This window comes from Neolamprologus multifasciatus, chromosome 9 (assembly GCF_963576455.1).
Source record: "Neolamprologus multifasciatus chromosome 9, fNeoMul1.2, whole genome shotgun sequence".
Taxonomy (NCBI): Eukaryota; Metazoa; Chordata; class Actinopteri; order Cichliformes; family Cichlidae; genus Neolamprologus; species Neolamprologus multifasciatus.
This window is the reverse complement of record NC_140447.1, coordinates 22,411,189-22,432,338: the sequence shown is the minus strand read 5'-3', so window position 1 is coordinate 22,432,338 and position 21,150 is coordinate 22,411,189. Positions and strand designations below refer to the sequence as shown.

Sequence of the window (21,150 nt, the reverse complement as noted above, 5' to 3'; positions counted from 1 at the left end):
GGGGCAGAGAGACCTGGAGATACACCAGGTAACACAGACGGAGCGACAAAGAACACAGGCAGGCACACTATAAATACACAAAAGGGAATGGGGGAATGACATACCAGAGGAGGACACAGCTGAACCTAATTAGACACGAGAGACACAGACCTTCAAAGTAAAACAGGAAATTCACAAGCATTCAGGGACACTGGGGGAGGACACAGGTAGGTATAACAAAGCACTCAACAAAAGAACCAAAACCCTAAGAACAAGAAAACAAGAATTAGTCCGAAACATAAGATAATACTAATATTAAGCACAAAACACTGGGTTTAACGACCCAGTATGAGTACAGACAGTACAGTTCAAAAAACAAAGACTCGAAAGTCAGAAAAGAACAATGCTAATGTGTCAAATCCCCGACCCCCAACAGATGGTTTGTTACACGTGGGCCAGAAGGGCAAGTCTCTCGCTACTGACACCGTCTCACGCACTCTAAAATTTTTTGACGTTTTTGTGTACAATGGTTTAGCCACAGACGTAACTTCCACTTTTTGATAAAGATCGCTCCATGTGCATATTTCTTAGGAAATTAAGCGTGCTGCGTCTTTATTAAGCTCTTATTTATAAATGTCTACATTTAGAGTACGGATCTTGTCTTGTGTTTCTAAGATGTTTGCATCCCGGTACAATAACCTCAGTTTTATCTGAATTTAGAAGCTGAAAATTAAAGCTCATTATGTATCTAAGACATCCCAGTAGTTTAACCAATAACAGCGGGTATCAACTGCATAGCAGTGAAAATGTATGCTATGCCTTTTAAAGCATGTATAATGTAAACAGAACTGGTCTTAGCACAGAACCCTGTGGAGCTTCATAATTAACCTCAGTGTGTGAAGAGGATTCTCCATTTAATAATAGCTGTAATAAAATATTATGGTCAGCAGTATCGAACGCTGCACTTAGGTCTAGCAGGAAAGAGTTCAACATTTCAATATGAACGAAGGCTGAAAACTGATTCATTTCTGATGATCTTTTCTGTGTTTCTTCAATTTCTATTATTGTGTAGACATTTATAAATAAGAGCTTAATAAAGACGCAGCACGCTTAATTTCCTAAGAAATATGCAGATGGAGTGATCTTTATCAAAAAGTGGAAGTCACGTTTGTGGCTAAACCATTGTACACAACAACTTCAAATATCTTAGCGTGCGGGAGACGGTGTCAGTAAAGAGTGAGTTACCCTTCTGTCCCATGTTTAACAAACCATCTGTTGGGGGTTGTGGATTTGACCATAGCATTGTGAAAGTGGGGAAGAGTGAGTTGCACTTCTGGCCCGTTGAGCAATGCTTTAACAAATTTCACTGCAAACTATAAAAGGAAGCTGGATTTAAATAGAACATGTTGGATGTAATTGAAGGAAACACAAGTATAAGGTGTCTATGGAACACATCTTCAATGTTCACAATGACCAAAGTGGAGGACTACAGGCATTTCTATCAGTCAGCTGATTGTGTTTAGGGAAATAAAAACAGCTAAATACACTGAGATTGCTCCACGCTGTTAGTGAGATAACTCTGGGTGTCTGTGGGTTTGATCAAACTTGGGATGAACAAAAGCAGGAAAACAGAAAAAGATGCATACATTGAAAGTCTGGTTTATTTCATGAATACAGTGAAACATTTTACAGTCCACAGAGCAAAATAGCATGCATGCTAAATGGATACAACAACATAACATGGGCAGTGAGAAGTAAAACTCTTCGTCTTAGCAGTTCTTATATTCTTTAAATTTAAAATAAAGCCCTGATATTAGAGTTTAGTGTTTTAAGTCATCTATTAAAAAACATGAGTCAACACTTCTTTCTCCCAGCAGCATTGCTGAAGTGACACTTTAACTTACTGCTGATGCTTCACATCACAGTCTTTGTGATGAAAAAACATGTTCTCTCGTTAGCAGATGTCTGTGCTGTCACTCGTCATGAAAATGGCCAGAGCCTGAGTTCAAGCTTCCTCTTCTTCCTCTTCTCATTGATCAATAATAGGGACCACAAAAGATTTGTCATATCATCCCCCTAAACAGCACGTTTTTATAAAAATCATTGTGATACAAAGATTTAGATTCTTGTTTCACAGTGTGCATGAACTCAAATTCTTATGGGTTTCATATTTATAAAGTATTGAAAAGAAGACATTTATTCTGAAAAAAGCTGATTGGGGAGAGAGAGAGAGAGAGAGAGAGAGAGAGATCGTTAATACAAAGGATTGCAGCAGCTTTTGGATTTTCACTCTTTCCCTCTAAAATTCATTCCAAATTTTCAGCTTTGCTTCAGTTAAGTTGTGTCTTTAAATCTATGATGCTTTTCTTGTTCAAATAGTAAAGAAGTAGATAGGGAACTCAGTGAGTATTAACAGTAGTTTAAGGACATTTTCTCAAATAACGAGAATTTTATCATCTGCAGTTCGTGAAAAAAAGATCCCACATTAAAAACAAATCAGTGGATCAAAAACTTATGGATACAGACTTTTTTCAGCTACAGAAATAGAGGCACACTTCATGTACTTTTTTTTTTTCTGTCCCGTTCGGTACTTTAGCTATCAGAATTGTTGTTGCCCCCCAGAGTGCGAAAGGACAAGGAGGACCACCGGAGGGGCAACCCTCCGGGAAAGAGCTGAGAAGAGCCCCAGTGAGCCGGGTACACACCTGAGCACCCAGCCCCAAACACGGAACCACCAACGCACCGACAGCTGAGGGCATCGGCCACCGGCAGGTAGTTTGGTGGGTGGAACTGGGCCTCCACACCTGGGGGCGCCTGAGAGGCAGAGGTGGAGACTCAACCTGACACATAGACAAACTGGCACGCACAGATACAAGCATACATTCCCACCCTCATTCACACAAATACTCTGCACTCGCCCAATATGGAGACAAACAGAAACAAACACTATGCACTCATTCACACTCCCCAGACATACTCATGTACTTCATGTACTTATTAATACACACTTCAAAGGCCTGCATTAGAGTTCATTGGTGCACATTTAGGCATCTTTTATTTAGCATGGTTATACCATAGTGAATTTTGCTATATAAATATGCTTAAGAGTTTTGCATATTTTTGACATCCAGCTAAAAACTTGAAATTATTCTTTTTAGAATCAGTAAAATTGCATATCAATGGTTTTTATGAGACAACAAATGAGTCACGTTTTTAACACAGTTTGAATAATCAGCACTGACAGACAGACATTAATAGAAGCACAGGTTATAACAGACATGCGTGTGAAAGGACCGTGGGTGTCTTGGAGCAGAGAAATACCCTGTATTGTTGCTATGATCTGTTGCATAAGCAATGCCCAACTGTGAGAAACGCTCTGTGCAGGTAGCAAAGCTGCTTCCAATGCACGTCCTTGCATCAACTTTCCGCCAGCCTTTATACATAGCATATGCCAAGCAGAATCAGTGGGAGATAAATAATATGTAGCCTTTGAATTAAACATCTACAATTTAAAGAGACACACAGGTCAGTACCTCGCTATTGTCTCTAAACATTAAGATCCATAAAATATTCCGTTTCTTTAACCGAGGACACATGAAACGAGCAAAGCTGACAGTTCTGGAGGGGGGTGCGCACTCTCATTTCACAAGTTGGCTTATATTTTCCCAGAAAGACAGAAAGACCACACTGTTAAAACCTGTAAAAATGCTGAATCAAGAAAAAAAGATTCACATTATGTTTCACCATGTTAAAAACAATCCAGCAAAGCTGCTTCTAACACACACTTTTATCTTTCAGATCAGCGTCTAAAAAAGCACCATTAAATAAATTTGATCCTGCATCTATGAAAGTAATTCCTGTTTGTATAATTCACACTGAAACCAAAATACACACCACGGTTGATCAACAGAATTAATACAGTGTTGTCCACAGGTATCGGAGAAGTTGTTCTGAACCTGTCTCCCGGAAACCAAACACAGCGTATCAGCACAAACACCTCATAACAACTGCGCAGCCCAGTGGTGGAGGGATGGTGATGCAGGCTGGCTTTACACCCACAGGACCTGGGCGCATTGCAGTCATTGATTCAACCATAAGCTCTATATGCCTAATTACTCTAGATTCAAATGCGATGTCTGACAGCTAAAGCTTTACACCCTCCTACACCCCCCCTGCACCCCTGCTACAGTCACATGTGAAAATGATCCCAAGCACAGCAGCAACAACACCAACAGAATGACTGAAAATGAAAGAATGAAGGTGTTGCAATGGCCCAGTCCAAGTTTGAAATGCTGTAGTGCAGGGGTGTCAAACTCAAATACACAGTGGGCCAAAATTCAAAACTGGAACAAAGTCGCGGGCTAACGTTAATATTTATTGAAAAAAAAATCTTCCTCTAGATATGAGAATGAATCTTTTCTTATGGACTCAAACAAGTTTTGCTGAAAAACTGAATATGGAACAAGTAAAGCTTAATACTAAACAATATATATATTAGCTGTATAATACGGAGCCCCGCAGGGGACATGGGAGAAAAAAAAATTAAGACGGACTTTTGCGAGATCTCGCAAAACTAACTCGGGATCTTGCAAAACTTTTGCAAGATCTCGCAAAAGTTGAATTCCAACAATGGCGGCAGCTACTTAGTTGTAATATTACTCTTTCTGGGTAACAAAATACACTTTTAAGATATTTTGAGGCGTGAATGTAGTTGTGTAAACGTCAGATACCTGCTCGGTTTACAAGACATCACATATTTGCAAAAGTGCGCCGACGTTTTCGGAGATCTGACACACACTAGCTCGAAGCTAACGGGAGGTCGAGACCTACTACAGCCGGGAGGAGCACCGCTTTCCCGGCACATCGTGCCTCGACCTCCTGGTCGGCTTCGAGCTGGCGGCCTCCGAAGCATGCGGCTAAAACTTTTGCGAGATCTCGCAAAAGTCCGTCTTAAATTTTTTTTTCTCCCATGTCCCCTGCGGGGCTCCGTAGTATAATACCAGTAGGCCAGCTCTAATAGTAATTTGGTATGGCTTCGCGGGCCAAATGTAATTAGGCTGCGGGCCAAATTTGGGCCACGGGCCAGAGTTTGACACCTATGCTGTAGTGGAAGCTTAAGAGAGCGTTACATTAATAAATGTCCTCAAACCTCAATGGACTGAAGCCACATTGTGAACAAGAGTGGGGCCAAAATTCCCACACAATAATGTAAGAGACAGGAAGATGATTACTATGCTGAAAATTTGCACTCCGTACCTCCAATTAAAATAAAAGGTCAAAGTAGTTATTTCTGCACTGCTCACAGCCAGACGTTGTGGCATTAGTACTTAATTTAACAAAGGAAAAACATGTGTTTCAAACAGGTTAAAGAGTCTAAGGGTGGGAATGTCCTGATGGGAAGCAACAGTTTGTCTACAGTTTTGGAGCCACAGATTAAATGAGGTACTGTATTCGTTTTGTAAACTGAGCCAAAGGAGAGTATATAAACTGAAAAAAAGAACTGGGCCAAGGAAAAATATCAGTTGCTATTAGGTCTCGACAACATGAAGATACTTAATTCAGGGAAAAATAAATAAAACTGAAAAAAATGTTTAATATTCAATGCAGGCCAGAGTCATCTACAAAATCCGTGTTAGTTTTGATATCAGCTACATACCTCAAAGTTTTATTATTTATTAATACTTAAGAAAATCTGTTTAATGGCATGAATATAAACACAGGGAACAAGAGGTTGGTCAAATACCTTTAATTTTATTTTTATTTTTTGCCACTTGGTTACAATACTTTGGGAAGCTGTAAAGAGAAAAATTGCACATTCAGAGCTAAGATTCAGAATCTTGCAAAGCTTGCAAAGAAAAAGGAACGGCTTGTTTATGCGCTGGTATATGTTGCTTTAACAGCATCGCTGAAGGTTTATGTCAAAGGACGATCGCACACAAGCATCACTTCGAGCCTTTGGACTTTTCAGAGCTCCAGATTTCTTCGCACTCTCTGTTCACCACCAGTTTGCCGTCATCGGTCAGTTGAAGACGGCACATGTTGCACTTGGCAGAGTTGGCAGAGTTTGTGTGCCACTTAGGTGTGTCACACTTGTTGTACATGACCAGGTTGCAGTCAGCCTGCATGCACAGACGGACGGCGTCTGATCCTTCAGTGTCTGAAGTCCACAAAGGCTTCCAGCCATAGATGACAAAATTGCCATCACCCTGCAGCCACAAAGAAATCACACATTAGATAACTGTCAGCACGCATGACCGGGAAACAAGGCTTTTATGAGTTTCTGAACTGAGAAAATTTGAAGTAGTCACCTGAAATACAGCTTTGTACTGCTTGTTGTTGGACACCAGGTGGTCTCCCCTCCGGAGCTCATCATTTTTGGACAAGAAGTTCCTGCTCATGATCCTGCAACACACAACAAAGTCAGAATTTTATTTGTGCGCATCAATGAAACCTGTTCTTCTTACATTAGTTTGTATCCAAAAAACTTGATAACAATTGCAAACTTCTGTTCATTTGCAGATATTTAACAGAATGCATTTATTTTAAAGTATACTTACAGGCTTGAATGTCTTTGACCAGTGAGAGTTCAGCAAATTCAGAGAGGTGATGTGTGAGAGGTAAAATTTACATTTTTATATACCACAGATGAGGGCGGTGACAAAAAGTGAAAAGGGGGCTGAGAAAGGGGCATTAAGCCCTACTTTTTACGCTTTTGTTCGTCTGACATTTAAAATTTGACAGACTATTTGACAGACTATACTTTAATCGTTCTGACCTTTCCGTCTTGGCAAATCAGTCAGCATCTTTGTATAGAAAAGTGTGATTATACAGCATGCAGCATTCAAGATCATGCCTTCAGGGACTTTACTAAGTACCTCTTCAACAAGTTTTCTCCTGTAAGGGCAAATCCTTTTCTAGGCAGCCCTGTGCTTTGAGTAATTTTAAGTAGTACTTTGAGTTAACTACATTAAGAATTTGCATTTCTGTCTTCTCACTCTTTTCTCTTAAGACTATAACATTAAAAAATACATGTAATCTGTGCAGTTTAACGAAGAAAATTAAAAAAAAAAACCTGGCTGTCATTCTCACCTTTTTTAATTTTTATTTTGCGGTTCTGTTTTGCTCAATTGTTCAAGTAATACCAGGATATTAAAAGGTGAAGAAAAAAAACAATCTTCAAGGTTTTCAAACAACTTTTAAAGCTTTTAGGATTCAACTTTGAGCCAAATTGAAAAATCATGTTAATTAAATGAAATAGTATTTAGGTTATTGTAGAATTAAATTTAATTGCACATATTATTACAGTGACATCTGCAGTCTTAACCAGCTTAACGTTGCTGTGTTCCTTAGAAGCCCTGCAGAAAAGTGGTTTTTAGATGAGACAGAGTCTTTTTGTGGGTGAGCATGTTTCTATGGTGAGGAATTTGGCCTGTAAAGAATCTGGATTTCTAACAAGTTTAAACAACACAGTAATGCATTGTTACATTTCCTGGGTAATGCAACGGTTGGGTAATTTATTACACACACAGCTGTTTGTCCTCTTTTTATTATATGTCACACATGGAATGCAGTGAGTTCAAAAAGAAAAAAGCACTTCTTTCACACATTTATCACAAATGAGTGAGTGAATGATAATAATCAAAGTGGAGTATGCATGCAACCAGTTAACTAATGGTTACTACAGATTTCTTTCCTTATAGCTTTCTGGATATATTTGAGCTGCGATGGGGAATCTATGCTTTCACAGCCAAAAGTGTAGGAGCGCCACTGTGGTAGACCATTTTTTTGTAGTGATCCAACCTGGCTTTCTTCATCTCCTGAATCAAGAAAGAACACAAGAAGATGAATGTGTGAATATTATTCACACGTAGAAAACTACACAGAAAGCTAAAAAATGTCCAGAGTTTTAAAAGTAAAATAGAGAGCAGAAGAACATCAAAAGCAAAAACATAGAAAAGGACAACAATGTTTTTTTACAACCCAAAATGTGCTTCGGGACATGAGTAATATTACCTCTGTGACTCTCGGTTTCTGGATACAGTGAACGTATGGGTTGGGCTGGGCTTCTATCTGTTCTCCTGATGTTTTGTAGCAAACTGCACAATCCATCAGAGGCTGTGGAGCAATGACATCATGAAGAGCATAACAGTGGTGCTGATGCTTCGATAGATGGTAAAGTTAACACTCCTTTTTTAAAAACATATTTGCTCACTCGATCATTCCTGTAGGGGCATCTCTGAGGGTCAGTCTCAGTTGTTCCTTTTGGACACCTGGTGGGTTTCAGGTGGAAGTGGTGGTAGAAGTATCTCATACCAAATCCACCCTGAAAGAGAACATAGGATAATTTTATAAGGAGCTACAAACACATTGTTTGATATGTTTGTTCAGCTGATTTGTCAATGCAAATATCTTAACAGACAATCACATGGCAGCAACTGAATTGATGTAAACACTGCTGAGACAACCTACTAAAGTTCAAATAAAGCATAAGAAAGGGAAATTAAGTGAAACTAAATCTGGCATGGTTGTTGGTGCCAGACAGGCTGCTTTGATTATTTTGGAAAATGCAGATCTGTTGGGATTTTCCAACACAACCATATCTAGGGTTTACAACAACCGGTTTGAAAAAAAGAAACTATCCTGCAACCTCAACATTTAGATGAGAGCATGGATCCATCCTGTCTTGTATCAAAAGGACAAAGCACTGTGTGGACTTTGCATATTCTCCCCATGTCTGCGTGGGTTCTCTGCGGATACTCTTGCTTTCTCCCACTGTTTAAAGACACGCAGTTAGTGGGTTTGGGTGACTCTAAATTGCCCAAGTGAATGTCGTTGGGTTGTTTTGTTTTGTTTGTCTTTCAGTGTTAGCCCTACATCAGGCTGGCGACCTTCCTCTTGCCCTATGCTAGCTCGGAAACCCCGCAACCCTGATAAGGATAAATGGAAGAGAATTGCTGGATTGAAAAGGTCGAAAGCACGATGGTTAAGTGGAAACTGCATCTTGGACAGAAACAGCTGCATTATGCTGCTAGGACAACTTCAGCTCTTTCCAAGTATCCGCAGACAGCATGCTAACATTGAGCTAGCCAGACAGGATGCTAACGTTAAGCTAGCCAAAAACCCAGAGTGATTTTAAAGCCGACTGAATGCCGACCCCAGCCCAGCAGCCAGACCCTGAACTTCAACAGGTAACAACCCAATGAGCAGTCAGGCTGCTGCCTCTTTTTCTACCTGCTCATGTTTCTAAAGTTGATCATTTTAAAGTCTCTGTGGGCTGTTTTTCATTTTTGCTTTGTGTTTTCAGCTTTGTGTTCGACTACACGGCAGGCAATTAATTTGCACAAATGTAATGTCTTTGACATACTGCCTAGTAATTGTGGTGACTCTCAAAATAGAGCCATCCCAATGACAATCAATAAGTGGTAACAATAATTCTAACAAAATTATTGATTCGATAACAAAATTCTTATCATCTTTCTCATCCCTAATGGCTGATAAAGCCCATAAAATAAATGCAATAAACTGAATCTTTAATGTGTTTGTGTGGGAACAGCAGCCACAGAGAAAAGGTTCCACAGAGAAAACTGTTAGAAATGTAGTTTCTTGATGTAATTCCAGTTCAGTGTGCACAGCCCACTAACAGGCTTCAGAGCTTTTCTTTGGTTGTTTGTGATGGTCAGACTTTAATCTGCAGGGGCTGTGGCCTCCACTTCGCTCCACCTCCTAAACTATGAGACAGTTTCTGGAAAGAGGACACATGTCAGGATGCCAGGAGGCAGAATAAAAGTCCAAATAAATCTTCATGCGCAGAGGTCGTGCAGAGCAAGGCAAACAATCAAGGACTAAATTCCAAAAACAGCAAACTGATAAACAAGTAAGCAGGCCACAGGGAACATAAGGGAACCAAGGACTACGAGGAAGACGTGATGAGTGTTATAAACACAAGTGAAATGGAAAACTGGTGTACTAAATAGTAGCATATGGGTAATTTAAAGCAACTAACAACACCTAACTACTGATTTTATTTTCTGTTTATTGCAGGTTATTATGCACGAGCTCATTTTCATTAAAGTTTGGAGAATAAAGAACATATTTGCCTGAAATAGCAGATAATCCACTGCAGCTGAGCCTCTTGGCTTGAAAGTACATCACCAGATAAATTGCACTTACACTGGTGACAGCCAGAGCTTTATTATGAGTGTGTGGAGATATCCATCAAATCTCTCTCTGTTCTTCAGTATACGTGCCGGTACAGTAGCAATACTCAGCTGAAGTAATCAGCAGATTATCTGCCTCGCTCTCTCCCCACAGCACCCTGCATCTCACCATTCACACGTACCCACATGTACATCCTGATGTGAAATCCTACAAATTTTTACCAGATATACATCTTTTTTGATTGTAAATGGTAAATGGGCTGGTTCTTATATTGTGCTTTTTTACTCTACTTGAGCACTCAGAGCACTCTATACAACAATACCTATTCAAAAAAGCATGTTTTTTTCTATGCCTCTTCCTAACATTCATACACATTCACACCACAATGAATCCTTTAGAGGGCAACTCTGGGTTTCTGTATCTTGCACAAGGACACTTTGGTTTGCAGACTGTGAAAGGCTCCAGTGTTTGAAAGTTTCACATTCAACACTTTCAGTTTTAGCTAAACCTCCTCTGTAAGGCCTTATATTTGAAAAAGAAAGGAGTGAAAGGAGTCTTTAATGTGCACATTCTCACAGAGACACACCTCATCCTGTTTTTTTCTCTGCTGAAAACATTTTCCTCCCTGACATTTAACATCTTGCGTACAGATAGGAAAACAAGTATGAGCCAGAATTCCCCGGAGCAAGAGAGAGGAAAAGTGTGCCAAGTCAGTGTTAACTGAAAGCAGACTTTTGGGTTTTTTTCTCTTTTTAAGATTAAATTCAATGTTTGTCTTTTAAATTTAAGCTGAAAATATCCTGCACACATTTAGGAGAGTGTTGTCACAAACTTCATCTCACCCCATCAGTGACGCTACATGTTTTCAAAGTGGGTGTCATTATGAAACAAAAAAATCCGAAGAGCTTGTAAAAGAGCCGACAGCTAAAGCTAAAAGATGCTTACCTCAGTTTCTAACTTCCCCACAGTTTTCAAAAAGCGATAATGGTGTTGGACCCTAGCGTGGGTGCTGAGCTGTTGCATTGCCAGATCCACTCCTTTCTTGTAGATTTCAGGCAGACCATTGTAAGAATCCTGAGCTTCAGCAGAGTACAGCACAGCAACTGCACAAACCAAAATCAGCAAGCCAGCAGCCATTTTTCTCTGAGTCTGGGAGGAGAGCAGCTTAGAGAATAAAGACCCGAGTTCAAAACAAGTCCTATTATGGCTCTGGGAATCACAAGTGAAACTAAAAACATTGATCATCGACAGACCAGCAGCCGTACTCACTGTTTACTTAATATCCCACCCGCTTTCCTGTAACACTCAAGAGGTCATAGCTTAAAACTTTCCAACAGAAAACATGCTCAGTGCCAAAAGAGGACTTAGATTATTACAATTAAGCCATGGTTCACTGATTCAGATCCTGGAAACAAGCTAAGCATGTGGTGCCAAGCTTTTGGCACCAGGACAAATCTAAAGGTTAGCAGTGATTAGATGAAAAGTTTTTCTCTTTCCTCTGAACAAATTGTAAATGCTCTTGGACATGTATCAGTTGCTTTCATACAATTCTCTGCTGCCGACAACATTATCATTTGCTTATGTCATGTCAGTCAAAATGAACTATACTTTTAGATGCTGAATAGTCGTTCCCAATAAAACTAATAGTCTTCATTTCATTGCTTGAGTCATTGCATACAAAATTGGTGAATTAGATGTCAAGCAAATGTTATACCTTTTTTTTTTTTTTTTTTCCTGGAAATGTCCCCGAAATTGAACAATTTCTCTCAGGTGAACTTCAGCTTTCACTGACGAGGAGGTGTGTGAAGTATCAGTTGTAACCAGTGATAAGCCACTTGTTCACAGTCACTCATCAATCAATCCCATGAACCCTCAATTGGCAAGCATATATGAACCGAGCAGGACATAGTGTGTACCATTTCTACGATTCTGTGACACAGAAATGGAAGGTCAGCATCGTGGAAGAGGGGTGAGGATGTGGTGGGGACAAAACAGGGGAAGAGGGAGAAGACGCCAAATACATAGGCCGATTCCTAATGAAATTAGGGCAACACTTGTTGACCATGTTGTCAATCATGGCCTTACTGTTCTGTAAATAGTTTGAAATGTTTATTTTTAAAAAAATTCATTGGCTGCATTTTTAGGTTAACAGCTGCAAAAAACGTTGTTGTTTGCATAACTCAGTAACTTTTTAAAGAAGTAACTATATAATTAATTGCCCAACATTGGTCATTATTTACTGTATTTTGCAGACAGAGAGCTACAGGACTCTCTCCCAGACCACAGACTCATAATACAAGTCAGAGCTTTATTTAAAAAAAAGAAAGTTGTGTTTTCAAAATTGGAGTTCAAGTTATTTTTACTTCCAATAGTGTTAACATACTACACAGGTCATGAACAAGATCTTTTTACATTTTCATTGTAAGTGGGCTAAAGCACTTAATTAAAAGTCTAACATAAATGTAAATGCTGTAATTTGATTATTTTAATAAACCATGTAACTTGGATGGATTCGATCCTGGCGAGACCACAGTGCACACGTCCAATGTTGCTCACAGTGGTCCAAGGGATCGCTCAGGGAGTTTGTGTGTTCGCTCAGACACATGAAAGATTAGAGGGACTATTGCTGCTCACTCAGTCACCTGCTCAGCACTCTGCGGCTCCCACACCGCCGCCTGTTCCTGCTGGAGGCCCAGAAGAGCCCCTCCAGCAACCTTTCTCATTCGCCGGGGGTTCAGGAGAACCTCTCCAGACTCGTGCCACGTCAGCTGGGGGGCCCGAGGAGCCTGCCCAGCCTCATGCCACATCAGCTAGGGGTTCTGGAGCGCCCGTCCAGTCGCCTGTCTCCGCTGGAGGGTCCGAGGTTTGGGTTTGGGTCTTTTTCCTGCCTGCACACAGCCGTTTTATGACAAAACCTCATTGACCCAAAGCAACACTGTAAAGAAGACAGGGCCAAAATTCCTCCACAATGATGTCAGTCGCTGATAAAGTCAAACCAAAGATGATTACTTCAAGTTTTTGCTGCTAAACTCGTTAAAGTAGCACATAGTATTTGCAATTAAAGTAAAAGAATTGGGGTTTTTTTTCAGTTTTTGTCACAGCTGCGGTGGCAGATGTGCAGAGTGGTGAACGAAGGGCTCAAATGCAGGCACTAGCTTTGACGTGAGTAAGCTTTATTTTCAAAATGATGAGAATACAGAGTGAGCGAAGATGGGAAGGACAGAAAGTAATATAAACCTAAACTGGCAAAAACTAAAGAAACAAACCTGAAACCATGAATCGCAGAAGAAAATGCAGAAAGTATATGCAGAAAGATATGCAGGATAACACGCAGGGTGAAGCACAGGGTGAAAAACAGGATAACACGCAGAGGTAACACAGATGGATCAGTCACAAGCAGAGGAAAACACAGGGCTTAAATACACACAGGAGCAATCAGGGAATGGGAGACGGGGGGGAATCAGAGCTGAAGAGACAAGGAAAACCAGACACAGCTACACACAGGAAAGGGACTATCAAAGTAAAACAGGAAATATAACAGGTACACCCAGACACGAGCTAACACGAAGACATTAGACATGGGAACAGGGATCGAACACCGAGACGTGGGACCAGGACAGGCACAGAGACACAGAACAGAAGGAGCTCAAAACAGAAGCCAAACCCTAAGAACAAGAAAATCTTAAGAATTAACCCGAAACATAAGATAATAATAATTAAAACCAAAACCACTGAGTCCACAGACTCAGGACCATGACAGTTTTTTACCTTTTTTCAAAATATATTTTACTATTTTGTCCTACCTAATTGCTGAAATAATGGCAGGATGTTAAAAAGTGAAAATAATAAAAGTTTTTAAAACTTTCAGGATTCAGCCATGAGTAGATCAGCTTAGGTAAGTGAAATAGTAGCCTGACCTTGACCTGGGTTAGTATTTGAGTTATTATGGAATCTAATTTACTTGGATTTATTGTTATTACAGTATCTGCAGTCTTAAGTCGTTAAACACCAAACCAGTGCAAACCAGGGCAGCTATCCATGACAAGGATTCTGGTCTCATCATGGAAATCTGGCAGACACTAATGCATTGTTGGTCGCTGACCCAATGTTTTGAGTTTGCTCTGGACTTATTATTCATCTCTTTGGAATTAAGAGATTTTCATGTTCTAGTTATGAATTTGTCTTGAGTTTAGTATTTCCTAATACCTCTGAGTTTTGTTATTTCTATATCTAGCTGTTGGTTCCTGTTTGATTATGTTAGTCACCTCTTTGTGCCCAGTTTGTCTCTTCTCTGTCTGTTTGGTCTTTCCGTGCCCTGTGTCTTTTGTTTTCTTGTCTAGTCATATGTCTCAAGTCCTGGTCCCTGTGTTTATCACTTCCTGTTCCCTTGATCATCTCTCTGTGTTTCATTCTTTTGTGTCAGTCATGTCTCCATGTCTGTTCCCTGTATCACATTTTCACATCTTGCTCTAGGTCTCAGTCTGTGTCTTATGTCCTGTTTTATTTAGATAGTCATACGTTCATGTTCAGATTAGCTTCCCCTGTCTCGTAAATAACACACACAATTGATTTTCTTTTCATTGTGTAGTAGAGAAAGCATACAATTATTATTATCTTCAACACATTTATCATTAGTAAGTAAATAGTAGCAATCAAAGTGACACTATAGTTGAGTATGCAAGCAACCACTTGACTAAGGTAACTTATTAACTAAAGTATTTTCTTACAGCTAAAAAAAAACATATATTTGAGTTGCGATGAGGAATTTATTTTTAGTTGGCAGTCAAACCCAAAAGTGTAGGAGCGCCGCTGTGGTAGATCATGTTTCTGTAGTGACCCAACCTGGTTTTCTTCATCTCCTGAATCAAGAAAGAACACATAAACACATTTGGTTATTCACACAAAGGAAACTAAACAAAGAGATCCAACTTTATTCCAAACTGTCCCAATCTAACCATTTCACCGATGAAGCCATTTCACCAGGCTCAATGGTTTGGGGGCCATCAGAAGAGCAGTTTGAGACAAAAAGATTGACTTATTGCAACATTTGTTTGATAACAGGTCAAATATCTAGGAAATTAATGTAGGAGAAGAACATAAAATGTAAGACACTTTTTAAACATTTACATTTGAGTGATAATACCTCTGTGAGTCTCTGTCTCTGGATGCAATGAACGTATGGCTCGGGTTTGCCTTTTATCTGGTTTGCTATTGCTTTGTAGCAAATGACACAATCTATCAGAAGCTGTGGAGCAATGGTGGGTTTCAGGAGAAAGTGGTGGTAGATGTATTTCCCGTCAAATCCACTCTGAAAGAAAAGCAGCAAGTCAGTGGATTTGGGCAGGTAGACAAGGTCAAGCAAACCTGCTAAAGTTCAAATTGAGCATCAGAAAGAAGACAGGGGAATCAAGCGACACTGAACATGGCATGATTGTTGGTGCCAGACAGGCTGGTCTGACTATTTAAGAAACTACTTGTGTACTTGGATTTTGTGGTCGACGCACCACTGCAATACGGACCACAATCTCTGAGGAATGTTTCAAGCAACTTGTTGAATCTACGCCATGAAGTTTTAAAGCACATCTGAAGGCAAAAAGGAGTCTAACCCAGAGAATGGATGCATGCTTACATTAATGCTTAAATTAATGAAATGTAAGGTAAACGCATTCAGATTCATGCAACCACAGAGAAAAAGTTCCACAAAGAAATCTGCCAGAAAAAAACTGTTACTCAACGTAACTCCAGGTCTATGCCCACAGCCCACTAACAGGCTTTTCTTTGGTTGTTTGTGGTGGTCACACTTTAATCTGCAGGGGCTGTGGCCTCCATATGGCTCCACCTCCTAAAATATGAGACCGTTTCTGGAAAGAGGACCCAAGTGCAGGATGCCAGGAGGCAGAATAAAAGTCCAAATGAATCTTCATGTGCAGAGATCACGCAGAGGAAGACAAACAGTCGAGGGCCAAATTCCAAAATATATTACTGTGGTGAACTAAAAATAGAGAACAGTGATTTTGACCGGTGCACAGAGGCTGTGATGCTCATGGTCAGTGTCCGGCTACATCAAATGATTCAGAGACTAATTCATTTAATTCCACCTTTATACCAACTGAATACTGTCTATAGTACAAAGACAATATACAGTATACCACAGTAACAGTATTAAAGTAGGAAATGGCAGTCAGCCAAGATAGCTCATGAAGCTTATATCTTGTTGAACTCAGCTGTGTAAATCCACAAAGAGCAGCAGGTCAGCTGATCACAGTCTGTACACTAAGAAATTATTGTGAGTTGTGATTGTTTTCCTCACACTGAGCCCCTACAGTCAGTTTTAGGTTTCCCCCACTTGCTGAATCCCACTTTAACCCCTTATTGTACTCATTTTCCTGTTTAGATGTACAGTCAAATTCACCCTCTACGATGTAGGCAACAGAAAATAGATATTTACTTTCTTACTTTGAGTGCATTTCGGAGCCTGGACCTTTTCATTTTTACTTTACTAAAGAAGTTGATTCAGTATTTCATCTTTTACTGGAGTATTTTTTCTATATTTTTACTTAAGTAAAGAATGTCTCTACTTTTGCCACCTTTGGCTATTCTTAACTTTAATGTCTAATTATGCTGTCGTGGCTGTGCAATGCATTCATTATCTACAGGAAGAAATGTGAAATCCTGCAAATTTTCACCAAATACGCATCAGTTTTGATTCTAATGATCAGCTGTGTGGAAACATCAGTCTGTTAAATAGTACTCCAGTCTTTGCACCTCATTATCTAAACATAATCTGTCAACAGTTTCAGTTTTATCAAACCTTTTTCTGTACAGCTGCTATTTGGCAAAAAAAGGAGAGAGGAAGAGAGAGAGGAAAAGTGTGTCGAATCGGTGTTACCTGAAACCAACATTTCAAGTGTTTTTCTCTCTCTTTAACATTAGGATTTAACATTTGTCTTTTAAATTTTAGCTGTTTCTGTTCTTATGCAGACCTTTAGGAGACTGTTGACACAGTCAGTAAGGTTATCACACCCCATCAGTGTGGCAGCTACAGGTTTCATTAGAAAATAAAAGAAAAAGGGGAAAAGTTGGTGAAAGAGCAAACATCCAAACAAAAGGATGCTTACCTCAGTTTCTAACTTGTCCACACTTTTTAAAAACTGATAACGATGTTGGATCTTAGAATGAGTGGTGAGCTCTCGCCGTACCAGATTGACTCCTTTTTTGTAGATTTCAGGCAGCCCATTGTAAGGCTGCCAAGCTTCAGCAGAATACAGCACAGCCGCAGCACAAACCAAAAACAGCAAGCCAGCAGCCATATTTCTCCAAATGCGTGAGAAGAGCAGGGAAAACCAAGCACTGAGTGCAAACCAAGTTCTATTATAGGAGATTAAAACACACTCAGTGGGGAATACCACGGTTGTCAAAAGAGAAATTAGACTAAATCCTAATGTATTATTACAATTAAGTCCTGGTTCACTAATCCAGATCCTGGAAACAAGCCCAAATTGTGGTGACAAGCTTTTGGCACCAGGACAAATATAAAGTTTAGCAGTAATTAGTGCAAATTTTTTTTGTTTTGACTTCATTAGATGGCTCTTTGTTGTCACCTGCACCAAAAAACAGTTGTATTTGGGCCAGGAAAGCAAATGGGATGGTCATTTAAATATTTTATTTCCATGAAATGAAAACTCGTGAAGATTTCAGAGTCAAACATAGGCCTTATGAACACTTAACAAATGTTGAGTATGTATAGTGCATCCAGAAAACATTCACAGTGCGTCACTTGTTCCACATTTTACAGCGTTATTCCAAAACGGATTGAACAAATTTTCCACTTCAAAATTCCACACAAAAAAATGACAAAGTGAAAAAAGTTTGCATGTAAATTTTTGCAAATGTATGTACTAATATGTACCTTATGTACTCTCAGTCTTTGCTTAATATTCTGCTGAAGCACATCTGCAGCTATTACTTTTGCTGCAATTATCTTCCTTGTTGCTTGTTTGAAAATAAAATTTGGCCTGTAAAGAATCTGAATTTCTAACAAATATAAACAACACAGTCATGCATTGTTGTTGGGTAATGCAACGGAGGGGTGGTTTATTGCACACACACAGATGTTTTACTCTTTTTATTTCATGTAACACATGGAATACATTTAATTCAAAAGGAAAGAAGCCTCCTTTCATGTGTTTATCACAAGCGAGTAAGTGAATACTAAAAAAGTGACACTACAGATGAGTATACATGCAACCTCTTAACTAAGGTAATTAAAGATTGCCTTTATAGTTTTGTGGATATATTTGTGCTGCAATTAGGATCTTATTAGCCGCCAGTACGAGACAAAAGTGTAGGAGAGCCTGTGTGGTAGATCATGTCTCTGTAGTGCTGCAGCCTGGCTTGCTTCATCTCCTGAATCAAGATAGAACACAAAAAGATGTCTGGCGATTATTCACACTCGGAAAACTAAACAGACAGCTCCGGTCTCTACCACAGACCATCCAGATCTAATCTAGGTTTTTGAGTCATCAACAGCAAAAAAAAAAAAAAAAAAAGGTTTATGCAGCAAAAAGTATAAAATGTAAAAAAAAAAGAAGAATTTTTTTAATCACATGAGTAAAATTACCTCTGTGAGTCTCGGTTTCTGGATACAGTGAACATATGGATTGGGTTCATCTTTTATCTGGTCTTCAAATGCTTTGAAGCAAATTGCACAATCCATCAGAGGCTGTGGAGCAATGACAACATAAAGAGCTTTAGTTCTGATAGGCAATAAACGACTTTTTTTTTTTAATGTTAGCATTCGCTCACTCGATCATTCCTGAAGGGGCATCTCTGAGGGTCAGTCTCAGTTGTTCCTCTCGGACACTTGGTGGGTTTCAGGTGAACGTGATGGAACAAGTATTTCACACGAAATGCATCCTGAAAGAAACAGAGGTAAATTTTATGAGGTGCAATTGCAATATGGACTAAAACCTAGCAGGTTTCATCGCTGATTTTTCTGTAGTAGTCAGCTCACGCAAAGCACTGTGGTGCAGAGGTCATGTACAGGAAGGCAACAATTAAGGGCCAAATTGCACAAACAGTCTGAGAAAGTGGTAAACAAGCAAGAAGGCCAATGGGAAACACTTTAGCTTTAGTATGTTTCAGGCTTACTAAATCCACTGCAGCTGTGCCCCTTGGCGTGCATCAACAGATAAACAGATACATGTTTACTGTATGAGCCCTTGCGTAATTATGAGTGTGTGTAGATACGTAGCAAACATCACTGTCTTCTTGGCAACAATACTCAGCTGAAGTCATCAGCAGATCTGGGGAGCCGGGGATAAAATCTGCTGCAGTTCAGTTATCTGCCTCACTCTCTCAGTCTCACATCTGTACAATCTTTGTTGGCTTTGTTTAGTCTGTTTGCCCCCCAAAGCACCCTGCGTCTTACCTTGCACATGCAGCCACATGTACACCACTCATACCCCTGATAACAGTCTAAAAATCCAACATGAATTTTTCCCCATTCAGATTTGTTGCATTTTCAAAGTGTTCCTTTAATTTTTTGAGCAGACTGTAACTGTTTTGTTTTTCTGCACATAAATCTAAATGCTTGTGAATGTTTTAAGTTTCAAAGTTCACATAATCCAGTAGAGATGGGAAAACAAGTTTGAACCTGAATTCTCCGGAGCCACAGAGAACTGCGGCTGAAAGCAGAATTTAAAGTTATTTTTCTCTTTTTTAACATTATAATTCAATATTGTCTTTTAAGTTTTAGCTAGAAACATTTATGTTCTTCAGCAGAGCTTTAGAAGACTGTTGGTGCAATCAGCAAGGCTATCTCACCCTATTACAGATAGACTGATGTTTTTTTACAGAACATTAAGCAAAAACATTGATAACACTGATGCTGGTCAAGAGTTTTCAAAAGAGTCGACAGCCAAATCTAAATGATGCTTACCTCCTGTTCTAACTTCTCCACAGTTCTCAAAAAGCGATAATGGTTTTGGACCTTATTGTGAGTGCTGAGCTGTTTTATTGCCAGATCCACTCCTTTCTTGTAGATTTCAGGCAGCCCATTGTAAGAATCCTGAGCTTTGGTGGAGTACAGCACAGCAACTGCACAAACAAAAAACAGCAAGCCGGCAGCCATGTTTCTCTGAGTCTGGGAGGAGAGCAGGGCAGCTTGGAGAATAAAGACTCGCGTTCAAAACAAGTCCTTTTATGGCTTTAGGAATCACAAGTGAAACTAAACATACCTATCAACAACAGACCAGCTGCACTCACTGTTTATATCCCCCAGTTTCCTGTAATACCCAGGAGGCCACAGACTAAAACTTTCAGCTGGAAAACATGCTCAATGTCATAATAGGAATTTGTTCTTACAATAGCTAACTTATCCAGAATACGATCTAAAGTGGGATTAAAGCTGTGGATAAGCTCATTGACAATCTAATGATACATTTAAAGACGACCATCTTCAGCTTTTATGCTCTAGGAGCAGAAACATTCTCTGCAGGGATGAGGTTACATAACACCTGGGGATGCTTATGTAACTACTTCATTTCAATGAAACCACAACTCATAAAGATTTGTTAGTCACACACATTGCAGCAAATTATCACAGCAAAGAAAACTCATTTCATTCTACTTAAATCAAAGAAAAAGTAAATGCACAGGTATTACACTGTTGTAGCCGAGCCAGTTTTATATACTTCATAGATCAGAGTTCCCAAAGAGGCTTCATAATAATATAGTAAAGGAGAGAAGTAACAAACGTTTGTAAATATTTTATGGGGATTAGATGCTTTTATCCAGTAACTTTTCTGGACCACAAATGACACCATGTGACAAGAGGCTCCACTGAGGGACCTTTCAAAGGCTCGTGGGCTAAAAAGATTGAGAAGTTCTGGTTTAATAACTTGCCAATATCTTCTGTTTTAAATGCAAAACTTTAACATCAAGAATAATGACTAGTTGCAGTTATGTTCAGAAGATTAAATACATGTCATCAGATCAATAGAGTGGAAAAAA

General features: G+C 39.5%; 4 protein-coding genes across 4 annotated transcripts; all 4 read right to left on the bottom strand.

Moving 5' to 3' along the window:
• Window positions 1-3,536: 3,536 nt before the first annotated feature.
• LOC146511570 (B-type lectin plumieribetin-like) lies at window positions 3,537-7,336 on the bottom strand. Its single transcript, XM_085172596.1, has 3 exons — window positions 6,537-7,336; window positions 6,288-6,381; window positions 3,537-6,185 (listed from the first exon to the last, which is right to left on the bottom strand). The coding sequence occupies exons 2-3, from the start codon at window positions 6,375-6,377 to the stop codon at window positions 5,922-5,924; spliced, it is 354 nt and encodes a 117-aa protein (XP_085028722.1). The 5' UTR covers window positions 6,378-6,381; window positions 6,537-7,336; the 3' UTR covers window positions 3,537-5,921.
• A 173-nt stretch (window positions 7,337-7,509) lies between these two features.
• On the bottom strand, window positions 7,510-11,425 carry LOC146511569 (uncharacterized). Its single transcript, XM_085172593.1, has 4 exons — window positions 11,083-11,425; window positions 8,192-8,302; window positions 7,993-8,094; window positions 7,510-7,796 (listed from the first exon to the last, which is right to left on the bottom strand). The coding sequence occupies exons 1-4, from the start codon at window positions 11,380-11,382 to the stop codon at window positions 7,713-7,715; spliced, it is 597 nt and encodes a 198-aa protein (XP_085028719.1). The 5' UTR covers window positions 11,383-11,425; the 3' UTR covers window positions 7,510-7,712.
• Window positions 11,426-13,293: 1,868 nt separating this feature from the next.
• Window positions 13,294-18,117, bottom strand: LOC146511568 (uncharacterized). Its single transcript, XM_085172591.1, has 3 exons — window positions 17,256-18,117; window positions 15,281-15,445; window positions 13,294-14,996 (listed from the first exon to the last, which is right to left on the bottom strand). The coding sequence occupies exons 1-3, from the start codon at window positions 17,715-17,717 to the stop codon at window positions 14,910-14,912; spliced, it is 714 nt and encodes a 237-aa protein (XP_085028717.1). The 5' UTR covers window positions 17,718-18,117; the 3' UTR covers window positions 13,294-14,909.
• Window positions 18,118-18,247: 130 nt separating this feature from the next.
• Window positions 18,248-20,324, bottom strand: LOC146511567 (uncharacterized). The gene is made up of 4 exons (XM_085172595.1): window positions 20,078-20,324; window positions 18,943-19,053; window positions 18,758-18,859; window positions 18,248-18,543 (listed from the first exon to the last, which is right to left on the bottom strand). Exons 1-4 carry the CDS (start codon window positions 20,267-20,269, stop codon window positions 18,457-18,459), a joined length of 492 nt encoding a protein of 163 aa, XP_085028721.1. The 5' UTR covers window positions 20,270-20,324; the 3' UTR covers window positions 18,248-18,456.
• Window positions 20,325-21,150: the final 826 nt, after the last annotated feature.

What these genes read in the sequence shown, in the direction of transcription:
- LOC146511570 (XM_085172596.1), bottom strand. Translation starts at nt 6,377, where the DNA reads ATGAGCAGGAACTTCTTGTCCAAAAATGATGAGCTCCGGAGGGGAGAC. An exon ending in AGTACAAAGCTGTATTTCAG is followed by an intron (nt 6,186 to 6,287) that starts GTGACTACTTCA and finishes TTGTGGCTGCAG; the next exon opens with GGTGATGGCAATTTTGTCAT.
- LOC146511569 (XM_085172593.1), bottom strand. Translation starts at nt 11,382, where the DNA reads ATGATCAATGTTTTTAGTTTCACTTGTGATTCCCAGAGCCATAATAGG. An exon ending in TGGGGAAGTTAGAAACTGAG is followed by an intron (nt 8,303 to 11,082) that starts GTAAGCATCTTT and finishes GTTCTCTTTCAG; the next exon opens with GGTGGATTTGGTATGAGATA. An exon ending in GCCCCTACAGGAATGATCGA is followed by an intron (nt 8,095 to 8,191) that starts GTGAGCAAATAT and finishes ATTGCTCCACAG; the next exon opens with CCTCTGATGGATTGTGCAGT.
- LOC146511568 (XM_085172591.1), bottom strand. Translation starts at nt 17,717, where the DNA reads ATGAAGTCAAAACAAAAAAAATTTGCACTAATTACTGCTAAACTTTAT. An exon ending in TGGACAAGTTAGAAACTGAG is followed by an intron (nt 15,446 to 17,255) that starts GTAAGCATCCTT and finishes CTTTTCTTTCAG; the next exon opens with AGTGGATTTGACGGGAAATA. An exon ending in AGAGACAGAGACTCACAGAG is followed by an intron (nt 14,997 to 15,280) that starts GTATTATCACTC and finishes TTCTTGATTCAG; the next exon opens with GAGATGAAGAAAACCAGGTT.
- LOC146511567 (XM_085172595.1), bottom strand. Translation starts at nt 20,269, where the DNA reads ATGGCTGCCGGCTTGCTGTTTTTTGTTTGTGCAGTTGCTGTGCTGTAC. An exon ending in GCCCCTTCAGGAATGATCGA is followed by an intron (nt 18,860 to 18,942) that starts GTGAGCGAATGC and finishes ATTGCTCCACAG; the next exon opens with CCTCTGATGGATTGTGCAAT. An exon ending in AGAAACCGAGACTCACAGAG is followed by an intron (nt 18,544 to 18,757) that starts GTAATTTTACTC and finishes ATCTTGATTCAG; the next exon opens with GAGATGAAGCAAGCCAGGCT.